A 15,592-nucleotide genomic window follows, 5' to 3' on the forward strand; every position below is an offset into this window, starting at 1 on the left:
CACTGTGACAACTAACACAATGTGAGACCCAGCTCCACTCTCCCTTAGGCTTACAATGATTATCCCTGAAGTTACTGTACACATTTAGAGACTTGGTCCTCACGCTCTCACATCAGCCTTAGCACTTCCTAAGTATTGGCAAACCCGGCCTGTCACAACGCTATACCTCTGACCACATTAGAACAAGCCAAAACAGAGTGACAGTTTTCCACTTTCTATCGAGAATCCATCAGTGTCACTCAAACGACAGGCTGGCGAGGACGGGGAATGGGAACTGATTAGCCAATGAAATTGAAACCAGCATTAAGGTAGGTCCATCCGGACGCATCCCCCACCGTCCTCTCCGGTTTTCTGAGCCGGTCTATTTTCCGAGTTCTCGCAAACCCGAAACGGACCAGGCGGATCGATAGGCAGCGTTGGACCTGACCTTTGTGGCCAAGTGCATTTTTTCCATCTTCCTGCTTCATCTCAGCTTGGGTTCGGCCGCTTCTGAAAAACACGCAGCTCAAATTCATCGGCTATCAAAACCGACCACCATCCAATTTAATGCAACTTCCAGATCAGAAATATACCTTAGGGGGATCGCATTACAACTATTGCCTGCTCGCTCTGAGACACAAAGAAGCCTGAAGGGGCTACAGCTAAGCCTGCCTTTCTCCAAAGAGGGAACATATAATTATGACTTCCATCCTAAACTGATTCCATTACTCATGCTGATAAGAAGGGCCAGGGGTTTGGCGAGGGGGAGCATTACACCCCCCTCTAGGCTAACTTCCTAACCTCCTGCCAAATGTATGACCATATTAGCGACACATATTTCCTTCAGATTACACAGACTCACAAAGAATTCAAATACAAATCCAATTTTGATAAACTCCCATATCTATTGGGTGAACTACCACAGTGTGCCATCACAGCAGCAAGATTTGTGACCTGTTGCCAGTGAAGAACAAACACCATGGTAAATTAAACCCATATTTATGTTTATTTTATTTTGCACATCGTTACAACACTATATATAGCCATAATATGACATTTGAAATGTCTCTATTCCTTTCAAACTTTTGTGAGTGTAATGTCTACTGTTCATTTATATTTCTTATTTCACTTGTGTTTGTTATCTATTTCACTTGCTTTGGCAATGTAGACATATGTTTCCCATGCCAATAAAGCACTATGAATTGAATTGAGAGAGAGATAGAGAGAGAGAGAGCGACAGACACAGTGTGTGTATGTGTGAGTATGTGTCGGTGTGTGTGTGCGTGTTAGATTTTCAAACAGCATTAGAGGTAATATTAAACCCTGAAGTATTGATTCATAAAGCCAGGATAATAGAGATTAAAGTTAGGTCTTTCTGAGGAGGGAGGGACACATGAAAGGAAAACGCTCAGAAAGAGTCTGCCCTGATCCTTACAGACTTCAAGAGCATTTAACCTGCCTCGCTGTGACAAGACTATGACTGTTTGATATCCTCAGTCAGTCTAATGAGGCATCTCCGGTATCTCGGGGTGCCTTGTCATGCTCCCCATAAAAAACAATGGGCTTGGTAGCAATAACTGCAAAGACTTCTGTCTTCATAAAATGCTGAATTGGAAATGCCTTGGTGTCAAACCAACATAATTTATGCCCAAACACAATTCTATACACAAATATAGATTATTTTTATTTTTTTAAATAGGAACAAGATGTGACGGAATGTATTCTCGCCCCTCTCCCTTTCTCTTTAGATTCTAGCTAAATCAAACCAATCATTTGAAATAAAAAACTGTTAGAACTCCTTTCCCGCTTGTCTCCAGTAGGTCTTGTTGCTATTTAGATGGCTAGATAACGACTCCCTTTCACAGTGTACTATATCCTGCTATGGCCCTCATTAGTACGTCTTACATCTGCCTGCTTTATTCATTCAAATTAATGACAATGTGATGTCTTGTTGTCCTGCTTGGTTGATGTAGATGTACCTCTGATTACTTCCATCAGGGGAGAGAATCAGCTCAGTAAAAACAACACAATAAGTGGGTTTACTCATTAAAATGTATTTCTATCAATAAATACCTTTGAAGGGAAAATGACATATTTGACATTGAAATGTTAGTTATTTAGGAGACACTCCTATCCAGAGCAATTTACAATAGTGAGTGCATACATTTTCATACTGGTCCCTTGTGGGAATCAAACCCACAACCCTGGCATTGCAAGCACCATGCTCTAGCTACTGAGCCAACGGGGACACATATACATCAGCTATATCTGCATACCTGTAGATCTACTCTACCTAAGGAGCGAGCTGTTTTACAAGACCGCTTGGCAAGTGTCTCACTTGTAGCTAATCTGTTTCTGGAGGAACACACAAAATGATCACATTAAGTTCTTAAATTCTCCTAACACCACCAGTTCGATGAAAACAACAATCAATGTCAGCTAGGTGGTTTAAAAATAAAGTCCGATTTTTCCTTTGGAGTGTGTGCCGTCTAGCTTTCACAATCCCAACACAGAGGGAAACGAACAGTTCTATTACACCTATAATGGCAGCTCTCGTCCCCAGTCGAAACAGCCGTAAAACGGAACAAGCACAGGTAATGTGCTACCTCTCTCCCCTAATGCTGCTGCCAGCTGATAGCAGTGGGAGAGTGGGAGAGGGCCCGTGGCATATTGATGCGTCTGCAGAGGAGGTTTTCTCCTGATTGAAAATCAACGGGCGAAGTGTAGTTATGCTCCCTGCTGATTAGAACCTATCAACACTATAGATTTCCTGTACACTCTGATCTCTCTGCCTTATAGGATTTTATTGGAACATGTGGGGTGGCGACAGATGTTAGTGTCTGGGCTATTTATCCTTTTTTTCTTGTGTGCGTCCGCTGTCGATACGTGGAGAACGACCAGGTAATGATTCTCAATTCACAGAGATTGGACTCCCTTTATTTGGATGGCTATAACTATTTAAAAGTCTAGCCTAACCTAATTTAACCACGGTTAACTACAGTAAGTATACTCCATTTGAGGTTCGCTATACAAGAGAAGCGATCCCATAAACTAAGGCCATGCATTTGGCTTTTTCAAACACAAAATAACAAGGAAGAATTTACAGACTACATAAATGCAGCAGAAAAAATGCTGTAAATAATTGTCGTTAATAAGAGCTCCACTTAAAGCCAGATAGGATATTTTGCCCGACCACCCATGTAAAAAGTTAAACTCTCAGTGCGAGTAGCAATTTGTAAATACATTTAGTTTGGCTCTAATTATACGCTACCCAGCATGCTGTGCAGCGGTATGGAGGAAGTGAAGACTTTTGTCGTTAATGACTAGAGAGCGTTTCCCCACCAAAGAATATGCATCTCGGTACAGGGAGCTGCTCCGTTAGCAGATTACAGAAGAGAGGGGAGAGGAAGAAAGTGAATAAAAAATCCCTTTACAAATTACTTTTTGTCATCATCAAACTTTCTCCAATTCGTTTTTGAGTTTAGAAGAACGAAAGGGAAAAAGAGGTAAAGTTACAGGCAGAGATTAATTGCTGAACTGGTGAAATACAAATATATCAAGAAGGGAGATAGCCCAAGTGAGATAGGTAGACAGCAAGAGAGAGAAAAAGAAAGAGAGCGAGCGAGAGCGAGAGAGCGAGAGAGAGCGAGAGAAAGAGAGAGAGAGAGAGAAAGAGAGAGAGAGAGCGAGAGAGAGAGGAAAGACTCCTTGGCACTGGTTTGTCTAGGCAGATGGCCCATTTGGCTCGAGCAGTCTGGTGACGCCTAATCCTCAGATCGATGAAGACTTTAATCTACAGAGAGACTTTTCATTCTGCCGGAAGAAATATGGCACCACATTACACAGCATTCCTTTGACCTAAGCACATGGGTTCCCCTTGGCTTTGGCCTGCTAAGTTTAGGAAGCGCCAGCCTGCTACCGTAATGAGCTGTGACTCCCAGATGATGAACTGTCATTGGATGAATCAATTCAAGCCGCAAATGTGACTTGTTCAACCAAATTGCACATCTGGATTTCGATCAAACAGGTTCTCTGACCATATGCATGTTGTTGTAACTTAAATGGAGGAATTCTCTACTGAGTCATATTCTCATGCTTGAGGACTCAAAAGCCAAAACGTTCTACGTCGGGCAACTTCCCCCAGATTGAGAGCAGTCCGTTCATCTTACTGTTGACGCAACAGCACGAAGAGAAGACGATCAAAGACAGCCAGAGGTGGAGCACTTTTGGAGATATACAGTATTGTTGCCCTATAAGCCAGCCAGCAAAATGAAGATTAACGAGCGCAGTGAGTAAACACTCTTTGTCTCTTGTTTCTGTCTGAATCCTCTAATTCCTCTATCCAGGTTCCCATTTGAGCAGCCGACATCTGCAACAGTGGATGTGACATGTTTGAAGGACAGTGGATGTGACATTTGCCCAGCCTCAAGGGCCCGCGTGTCCACAACGAGGTGGACCTCCGTCCCTGCTCTCCACAAAGGTCAGAGGATGGACGTTTATCGGGTGAAAATGCCACGTCTTGAGTCAGCCCAAGAGGAACCGACGGCGGTGAACCTGCTAACGCTCCAGAGCCCTGGGGGACAGCAGGGACAATCTGTTGTTTTACCTCACCTCCACTCTCTCTCGCTCTCCTCCTCTCTCTCTCTCCACCTCACTCTCCGGTCTTTTCTAGCCAAAGTCAGCATGTCAGGGCTGTGTAGAGGACGAGACCCCAGTCTGTTGCATATGTCCCAGAATAAAACACATGACCAATATCATGGTGTGGAATCATTTCACTTTGTTTAAAGGCCAAAACCATGACACTTGGAACTGCAGGGGGGAAATGGGGAGTGCTTAAAAAATAAAGCTTTTTTTATTTTTTATTCAGAGTTCATATACTGTAGATTGAACAACATCTGAATGATTAACTGTCTGAACAAACTGTTTTATAGGTCTTTGTTACTTTAATAATATGTTGTTAATAAGCTAGTATACTTTTGTTTAATGTAGTTTTCAACATGTAAAACAAAGCCAAGTTTGAATCAACCCCTATAATGACACACAAGTGTCTCAATTCCCTTAACTGCAGGTTTATGCTCCAGATTTGAGCCGATTTGGCAGGGCCAGTGTTTGTCCGCCCTTCCCCGGGAAAGTGGTCCCAATTTGGGGTGAGGTGGAGCGGAGAGGGAGGGCATGTATGGAGATCTGGTGTGGTGCCATTTCTTTGACCGCCCGTTAAGGCCGGAGGAGTCCCAACAGACCGGACTCAAGAGCCACAATAAAACAGTGGACAGATGGAGAGGGTGAAAGAAAGAAAGAGAGAACGATAGAGAAATGTGTGTGTGGGTACATGTGTTTTTGTGAGTGAGAAAGACAAATTATAGAGGATTTTTCGACCCCATCCATCCCCTTACAGAGAGTGGAGGCATTGAGGCAGCCAGCCATACAGGACAAGGTCAATCATTTATGAACAAATCCAATTAGTTGGAATATACACTACATGACCAAAAGTATGTGGACACCTGCTCGTGGAGCATCTCATTCCAAAATCCTGGGCATTAATATGAAGTTGGTCCCCCTTTGCTGCTATAACAGCCTCTAGTCTTCTGGGAAGGGTTTCCACTAGATGTTGGAACATTGCTGCGGGGACTTGCTTCCATTCAGCCACAAGAGCATTAGTGAGGTCGGACTTGCAGTCGGTGTTCCAATTCATCCCAAAAGTGTTTGATGGAGTTGAGGTCAGGGCTCTGTGCAGGCCAGTCAAGTTCTTCCAAACCGGTCTCGACAAACCAGTTCTGTATGGACCTCGCTTTGTGAAAGGGGGCATTGTCATGCTGAAACAGGAAAGGGCCTTCCCCAACTTCGTCTTGAACGTCATTGTATGCTGTAGCGTTGTATGCTGTACCCTTCACTGGAACTAAGAGGCCTAGCCTGAACCATGAAAAACAGCCCCAGACCATTATTCCTCCTCCACCAATCTTTATAGTTGGCACTATGCATTTCGGGCAGGTAGCGTTCTCCTGGCATCCGCCAAACCCAGATTTGTCCGTTGGACTGCCAGATGGTGAAGAGTGATTCATCACTCCAGAGAACGTGTTTCAACTGCTCCAGAGTCCAATGGCGTCAAGCTTTAGACCACTCCAGCCGACACTTGGCATTGCGCATGGTGATGTTAGGCTTGTGTGCGGCTGCTCGGCCATGGAAACCCATTTCATGAAGCTCCTGACCAACAGTTGTTGTGCTGACGTTGCTTCCATAGACAGTTTGGAACTCAGTAGTGTTGTAACCGAGGACAGATGATTTTTAAGCGCTTCAGCACTCGGTGGTCCCGTTCTGTGAGCTTGTGTGGCCTACCACTTCGCGGCTGAGCGGTAGTTGCTCCTAGACGTTTCCACTTCACAATAACAGCACTTACAGTTCAACGGGACAGCTCTAGCAGGGCAGAAATTTGACAAACTGACTTGTTGGAAAGGTGGCATCCTATGACGGTGCCGCGTTGAATGTCGCGGAGCTCTTCAGTAAGGCCATTCTACTGCCAATGTTTGCCTATAGGGATTGCATGGCTGCATGCACGATTTTATGCACCTGTCAGTAACGGGTGTGGCTGAAATAGCCTAATCCACTTATTTTAAGGGGTGTCCACATACTTTTTTATATATAGTGTATTAATTCACCAGTGATGATAAAAGCACTGGACAGTGTGAAAAATGACAATGCATTAGACCAATGGAACTGCTTTCATTCTGCCAGGCAACCCATTTATACATGACAGACCAGCACTCCACAAAAAGGGAGAAAGGCAGAGCTCAGTGGTGTAAAGAACTTAAGTAAAAATGCTTTAAAGTAGAACTTAAGTAGTTTTTTGGGGTATCTGTACTTCACTATTTATATTTTTGCCAACGTTTACTTTTACTTCACTACATTCCTAAAGAAAATAATGTACTTTTTACTCCATACATTTAGCCTGACACACATATTACTCGTTACATGTTGACAGGAAAATGGTCCAGTTCACACACTTATCAAGAGAACATCCCTGGCCATCCCTATTGTCTCTGATCTGGTGGACTCACTAAACATCAAATGCTTCAGTTGTAAATTATGTCTGAGTGCTGGAGTGTGCCCCTGGCTATCCTTAGATAAATAAAAAACAAGAAGATTGTGCCGTCTGGTTTGCTTAATATAAAGAATTTGAATTGGTTTATACTTTTACTTTTGATACCTAAGTACATTTTAGCAACTACATTTACTTTTGATACTTAAGTATACTTAAAACCAAATACTTTTAGACTTGCTCAAGTAATATTTTACTGGGTGACTTTCACTTTTACTTGAGTCATTTTCTATTAAGGTATCTTTACTTTACAAGCTTGTGACTCTACAAACTTGTTGGAAGCATTTGTAGTTTGTTTTGGTTGCGTTTCAGATTATTTTGTGTCCAATAGAAATAAATGGTAAACAATGTATTGTGTCATTTTGGAGTAATTTTTATTATAAATGAGAATATAATATGTTTCTACCATGATTACAGATAATCCTGAATGAATTGTGAATAATAATGAGTGAGAAAGTTACAGAGGGTCAAATATCTTACCCCCAGATACGCTAACCTCTCACCATTATCAATAGGAGGGGAGGTTAGCATATCTTGGGGTATGACCTTTGACCCTCTGTAATTTTCGCACTCATCATTACTCACAATTCATTCAGGATTATCCGTAATCATGGTAGAATCTACATTCATGTAGAAGTGGTAAGAAACATATTCTATTATTATGTACAATAAAACTCCAAAACTCCAAAATACATTATTTACCATTAATTTCTATTGGGCACAAAATAATCTGAAACACAACCAAAACAAACTGCAAAGTTTCTAGAGTCACAAGCTTGATGCAGTCATTGCATGCTAGGAATATGTGACCAAATACTAAACTTTGGACTACTTTATTCACAAAAATCTTTAGGGGTGTCAATCATTTTAAACTCTACCTTTATGAAAAATATATATAGTTATTGTTAAACAAAATCTATTTCTCTGAGCAATTGTATTAGTATAAAATAAAATAAATGTAGCTAAAATTTTTGCTGAGTACTTGAATTATTTATGCGTGCGCGTGTGTAAAGCCACTGCCAAGACTAGAAGATCCTTCCGGGGAGAATGAAGGAAATCTAGCATGATGAGATGAGATCAGCACTAACAGGAGGAGAGCCACCGGCGTGCAGACCACTCGCCACACACACACCCCCACACCTGACGTCACTCTGTGTTACTCATAAAACGACATCAAAACACAATAATCTAGAACAGAGAACCACAAAATCATCCACATCATGTGATTAATTTCCTAACCACTGTCCTTTTAACACGTCAGCTTCTCATCGGATATAACCCAACGCAACTCGTATACAGTGGTAGGGATACAGGGTGAGATGAAGACAGAGAGAGAGAGATGAAGACAGAGAGAGAGAGAGAGAGAGAGAGAGAGAGAGAGAGAGAGAGAGAGAGAGAAAACGAAGCAGGAGAGAGACAGAGAAAAAGAGAGAGAGCGAACCAAGTCAAAGGACAACAGAGAAACGGACATAGAAATAAAAGATACAGAGCAAGAGAAAAGTGCAACTTACGATGTGGAGCATGAGATAGTCTCCCAGACCCGGAGCGCTGTCTATCCGGACCAAGATGCCATCCTTTAGGGAAGTACTGAACCCTATGGTCAGTCTGTCTGTGCGCGTGCTTGGCCTCTCGTTGGCTGGCCAGTTGAACGTAATGAGGCCTCCTCCTTTCCCAAAGATATAAGTCATCCCAGCTGAGGAGAAATAGGAGAGAGAAAGAGAGAGAGGCAGAGGATGAACTAAAAGGCTTTGACAGGAGGAATAGATTTTCAAAGCCAAGTGAGAGTAGGATAATGTGAGCCCATGATCCTACCAAACAATTTTTATTGGAATGTGGGGTTGATTATTGGTGTTTGTCCTTTGTCCTTTTTTGTAAAGAAAAGAATTTCACCAAAATGTTTGTTGAAGAGATAATCTTTGCTCATTTTTTTTATGAATACACAAACCACGCACACTCCAGAAATGACGATACCAGTGAGCTGTGATGTGTGATGTACACAGCCAAATTACTACACGGCGAAGCACGGGAGCAAAACACTGTTCATTTTTATTAACGACAGCAACCACCGCTCCCCAACCAGCAACCATTTCCCTATCATGACGATAGAGAAAAACTGTAACCACTGGCATTCCATTAAAATGTTGGGGACCAAGTAGGCCAAAGACTTTGAAAACATAATTTTTTTGGGGGGGGGGGTAAGTTGTCTAGTTCTGCCTCACCTGGTTCCTGAACCCAAGTCTCACGAGAGGTTTCGGAATGACTAATGTTCTCACCTGGGTCAGATAAGTCGTAATTCACCAGCTGATTTTCTCTATCCCAGACCCCATGGGAAATACTGTGACCTATACAAGTTAAATATAATTCCTTCCAACAGGGATTAGCAATAGAGATTCTGAGGAATGAATTCTCCAGTTCACATGTATTATACATGAAAGAAGAAAGACCCCAGGAGAACGTCTTTAGAGTGGAAATCGAGCAATATTCCAAAATGTAATGTGAATTCAGCGAACACAAACACACAGAGATGTACTCTGTTTCTGTAGTTGTAGAGAAGTTCAAATAGTTATTGGGGCGAGAGAGTTCATAGGCATGACTTTTGTGTGTATGCATGTGTGTGTGCTTGTATGTGAGTGTGCGTGTGTGAGCGTATGTGTGTGTGGGCATGCTTGCGTCTTGTGCATGTTTGATGGCATGCATGTGTGTATTCTAAGGCTATGAGGGCCAGCTGGCTCTACCTCTCCCTCTCTAGTTGTGTGTCAAGTAGAACAGCTGGCCCTCAGTGGGAGCATGGCCACATCACATAAACATTTACATAACATTTGCATTTAAGTCCCAGCATTTGCACTTCAGACAGGCCTACTGTAGAGCGCACACTACACAGGGTACATATACTATTTACAAAGTATCAATGCATCAGAACGCAGTAGGCGTTGCAAATATATCACTCATCTCTTCTCACAGTCCATCATAATCAAGAAAGCTCCTACAATACACCGTCAATGGTCTTATTTTACTTCTGATGGTTAAATAAGCAGCACCAGGCATGCCTCAGTTCTTCTCTTTCCATTGGGGGATTTGGTTGACCTGTGATACTGAATAATATATGCAATCATTACTCAATTAATTAATGAAGAACCATTTGGCTTCAGAAGTGCCCTTGCAGCCTTGTTGAGGGGCGCTTCAGAGGTTAAGCAATATATACTTCCCAGCTGTAAAAGACGAAAGAGAGACCGTTTGATGGAGGCAAGATATTGAATTTTGAGACTTTGCAGTGTACATGTCCAAACCACATATCTTCTGTTGATGGCATGGAGCAGTTTGATAAAAAATGTAGAGGAATTTTGTTTCACCTCAAGCGCAGCAAATTGACTCAACAAGAACTGCAACGCTGCTGGGTTTTCCCGATAAAACAGTTTCCTGTGTGTATCAAGAATGGTCCACCACCGAAGGACATCCAGCTAACTTGACACAACTGTAGGAAGCATTGGCATCAACATTGCACCTTGTAGAGTCTGTGCCACGATGAATTGAGGCAGTTCTGAGGGCAAAAGGAGGTGCAACTCAATATAAGGAAGGTGTTCCTAATGTTTGGTACACTCAGCTTAGTATAAAGTACGGTTTTAATAGAAAGTGGTCAAAGGGAGTTACATAATTTTAGATAGATTGGTAGATGGATAGATAAACCAGCATCAGGTGGCAGCGATGGAACATCATAAACCAGATTATGAAATAATAAAAAGTCTGTGGGCTCCATCTGATTAAGACAACACAGCATGGCCATTTCCCATCCTGCTGCCCCGCAGAAATGCATGATGGGATTGGCCTGAGCCCAGGCCCAGGCGGTGATGGTCTTGCCAGCATTGGGGTGAGACGCTGTGCCAAAGATGATCTATTATATTGACAAAATAGCCGAGTGGCCGCTCTAACAATGGAAATGCATGTCCTCAATGATTTTAGGCAGATCAGGTGGGACCATTCTAGCCAATGAGAAGGCAGACACGTGCGCGAACAACAGGCACAACGGAGTTATTTTCTCTAAGTTGCCGGAATGCCACACGCATCCACTTATATCTGTATATTTGAAACAGCATAAACATTATGAAACTTCTATTAGATCAAATAAACCTCCCGTAATTTGTCACTCTCATATAGACCACCACACAAAAACGGGCTTCTCTCACGAGGACAGATTTTGGGCGGAGTAAATCCTCTCGCTTCCCCTCTTCCTCTCTGGCTGTACCCTATGACTGGCTGCTCCATGGCTGATATACTTATCTTGCTGATATACTTATCCAGTCACTGTTACTAGTAAAATATTCTGCATGAAAGATAGCTGAAAAAGAAGAATGGTTATTTACGGTTTTCTACTCGAACGCCATAATTAACTGATGTGTGACGGTACTCTAATAAACTGTCCAAGAATGGGTCGGGAGATCTTCTATTGGAATGATCATTATACAGTATTTCACTGACTGAATGAATAAGGATCTCAAAACCCTTCATCATGCTTATAGAAAAGAGAGTTAGATAACTCCACTCAGAGTTACGCAAGCGGGGGTAAAAGTGCATTATCAATAATTGAGCTTAGGAGTGACTGTGACTCTTGGCGTTCTTATCAGAATCAGAGAGGGGGATTACTTAGACATCTTAAGATGTGTCACACGATGGCAAGACGTATTTAGAAGATCCACTTCACAAAGACCAACAAAAATAAGAGGCAACATCATCGTGAGCTAATTTCAAGTTTCAACAAACTTTTTCAATTAGTTCAAATACACTTTTCCCAAATGACAGCAAGTTGTTTTAGCATTTAGACACCGACCTAGACACGCAATGACGCAGACGCTTTTTAAAACAATGAAAGATCCGAAAAGTGCCTTCCTTTGTGCATATTGATGAGCATGATTCATTTTCTTCATAACGCATTCCAGGTATGCGCGTAAATTAATAATGTGGCAGACCGTTTTTTTTTTTTTAAAGAAGAGAAGATGGCCTGAACCGCTAACAGCTCCACAAAAGAGGTTCTCTTTTCAACGCGACAACGTGTGAACCTGTAATAGAATAATATGGCTTTAAAACGACTAATGGGTATAGTCAGAGAAACCTGACAGGCGATTCAGTTGGGAAGACAGCTCCCCGAGAAAAGAAGACAAGACTGATGGTTTGGTTTGAATTTCCATGAACTGATGCAAAGACTGGATAATGGCTTTCTAAGAATTGTTCTAAAAAGAAATGCACCACTTATGGTTTCAATGTAATGTTCTGTGACGATGTGCGCTGAGAGTCGGGAAGCAAGTTCAGGGAGTGAGTGTTTTAATAAATAAACGCAACATCATACAAAACAAGAAAACACTAACAGCACACAGACATGAAACAGAAACAATAACGCCTGGGGAAGGAACCAACGGGAGTGACATATATGGTGAAGGTAATCAGGGAGGTGATGGAGTCCAGGTGAGTCTGATGACACGCAGGTGCGCGTAACGATGGTGAGCAGCCTGGTGACCTAGAGGCAGGAGAGGGAGCACACGTGACAGTACCCCTTCCCCGACGCGTGGCTCCTGCCGCAGGACGCCGACCAAAATGACGATCCCGGGGATCAGGAGCGGACCAGTCACCTCCGCTGAGGCGCGGGAAACTTGTCAATCCGGCTGAGACGCAGGAGCATGACGACCTAGAGCGCCGGAGAGAGAGCATACGTGACGGTACCCCCTCCCCAGCGCGTTCGGCTCCAGCCACAGGACGCCAATCAAAGGGACGATCCCAGGGATCAGGAGCAGACCGGTTACCCCCTGCTGATGCGCGGGAATCTGTTGCCGGCTGGGGCACGGGAACCTGACAGACCGGTTGAGGCAGGGGAGCCTGACGATCTGGCTGAGGCATGAGAGCCTGACGAGCCGGTGGAAGCAGGGGAGCCTGGCGATCCGGCGAAGGCATGAAAACCTGACGAGCCGGCTGAGGCAGGGGAGCCTGGCGATCCGGCTGAGGCATGAGAGCCTGACGAGCCAGTGGAGGCAGGGGAGCCTGGCGATCTGTCTGAGGCATGAGAGCCTGTAGCGGCTCCAGGACCCAACGTCATTCCCACTGAAATAAATAAATAAGTAAAAACTTCCTGATGCTTCCCTTAGGTGAGGCATTATTCTGTACCGATGTGCGCTGAGAGTCGGGAGGCAAGTTCAGGGAGTGCATATTTTAATAAATAAACACAACATAATACAAAACAAGAAACACTAACAGCACACAGACATGACACACCAACGGGAGTGACATATATAGTGAAGGTAGTAATCAGGGAGGTGATGGAGTCCAGGTGAGTCTGAAGACGCGCAGGTGCGCGTAATGATGGTGACAGGTGTGCGCCATAACGAGCAGCCTGGTGACCTAGAGGCCGGAGAGGGAGCACATGTGACATGTTCTGACCCAGAGCAAAAGCTTTACCACCATCACCCCATACTACATTTGATCAAAACCTGGCATTCGATTCCAATAAAACCACCATAGTTTTCTTCTCTGTTGAAGGCCAGAGGTGTTTACTTACGTCTCAGCATTGCCTTTATCCAACCCGGAGGGTTGCCAGTTCAAATCCCAGTTGTGACTGGAAATATCTTGTGGAAAGTGAGCTGGCAACCAAAGGGTTGCTAATATCAAAGACGCCTAGATGCCACTGTCTGTCGTTGTGCCCTTGAGCAAGGAACTTTACCCCCACAACAACAGCGCCCATCACTCTCCTTCTTGGTCAAATAGCCCTTACACAGCCCAGAGGTGTGTTGGGTCATTGTCCTGTTGGAAAACAAATTGTAGTCCCACTAAGCGCAAACAAGATGGGATGGCGTATCACTGGAGAATGCTGTGGTAGCCATGCTGGTTAAGTGTGCCTTGAATTCTAAATAAATCACAGACCACGTCAACAGCAAAGCACCCCCACACTTCATGCTTTATGGTGGGAACTACACATGCGGAGATCATCCGTTCACCTACTCTGTGTCTCACAAAGAAACCAAAAATCTCAAATTTGGACTCATCAGGGCAAAGGACAGATTTCCACCGGTCAAATGTCCATTGCTCGTGTTTCTTGGCCCAAGCAACTCTCATCTTCTTATTGGTGTCCTTTGGTAGTGGTTTCTTTGCAACAATTCGACAATGAAGGCCTGATTCACGCAGTCTCCTCTGAACAGTTGATGTTGAGATGTGTCTGTTACTCTGTGAAGCATTTATTTGGGCTGCAATCTGAGGCTGGTAATGAACTTATCCTCTGTAGCAGAGGTAACTCTGGGTCTTCCTTTCCTGTGGCGGTCCTCATGAGAGCCAGTGTCATCATAGCGCTTGAGGGTTTTTGCGACTACACTTAAAGACACTTTCAAAGTTCTTGAAATATTCCGGATTGACTGACCTTCATGCCTTCAAGTAATGATGGACTGTCGTTTCTCTTTGCTTATTTGAGCTGTTCTTGCCATAATATGGACTTGGTCTTTTACCAAATAGGGCTATCTTCTGTATACCAACCCTAACTTGTCACAACACAACTGATTGGCTCAAATGTATGAAGGAAAGAAATTCCACAAATGATCTTTTACCAAGGCACACCTGTTAATTGAAATGCATTCCAAGTGACTACCTCATGATGCTGGTTGAGAGAATGCCAAGAATGTGCAAAGCTGTCATCAAGGCAAAGGGTGGCTACTTGGAAGAATCTCAAATATAAAATAGATTTTGATTTGTTTAACACTTTTTTGGTTACTAAATGATTCCATATGTATTATTTCATAGTTTTGATGTCTTCACTATTATCCTACAATGTATAAAATAGTAAACATTAAGAAAAACCCTAGAATGGGTAGGTGTGTCCAAACATTTGACTGGTACTGTATGTGTATATGTGTGTATTTCGGAGAGGTTGGGTTAAAAGAGGAAGTTGAATTTCAGTCGGACCTTCTGTGCAATTGACCAATAAAGTGATCTTCATCTCGTCATAGTGGTTGAAATTATGTTCCATATTTGTCCGAATTAAGGTGTCAATAACTCACGCACAAACACACAAGCCTGCGCGTCATAGCACACTCGACCTCATGCATGTAAGATGAGAGCGTGTGGTGGTTTGCTCTGATCTACTCAAGATCATATCAGATTCTTTACCATTCTACACGCCGCTCATCTCATATACGATATGAAAACGGTACACACACACACACACACACACACACACACACACACACACACACACACACACACACACACACACACACACACACACAGCCATGTACGCACGCAGATATGCACACAGACAAGTCATCACTTGTATACATACATATGTTTACTTGCCTCCACGGATACACACAAACACAAAAACACACACACTCACACTCCGAAAGACAGACTTTCCAAGACATAGCAATCTGCACACGTGGACACACACACGCACACACAATCCCAGATCTCATACAGTTTCTAAAATGGAAAGCTTTAAGCAGTTCAAGCCCCCCATGGGATGATCTTGAGAGAGGAGCAGAAGTATTGTGAGAG

The 15,592-nt window shown here is 43.3% G+C and overlaps 1 protein-coding gene across 1 annotated transcript in view; it reads right to left on the reverse strand.

The window, feature by feature from the left end:
• Window positions 1–15,592, reverse strand: part of nrxn3a (neurexin 3a) — a 324,550-nt gene that overhangs the window by 101,459 nt on the left and 207,499 nt on the right. Inside the window, exon 13 of the mRNA XM_039009038.1 lies at window positions 8,584–8,765. Within this exon, the coding sequence (XP_038864966.1) occupies window positions 8,584–8,765 (182 nt within the window). The remainder of the gene's footprint in view (window positions 1–8,583; window positions 8,766–15,592) is intronic.

The sequence above is a fragment of the Salvelinus namaycush genome, chromosome 15, assembly GCF_016432855.1.
Source record: "Salvelinus namaycush isolate Seneca chromosome 15, SaNama_1.0, whole genome shotgun sequence".
In the NCBI taxonomy this organism is placed as follows: domain Eukaryota; kingdom Metazoa; phylum Chordata; class Actinopteri; order Salmoniformes; family Salmonidae; genus Salvelinus; species Salvelinus namaycush.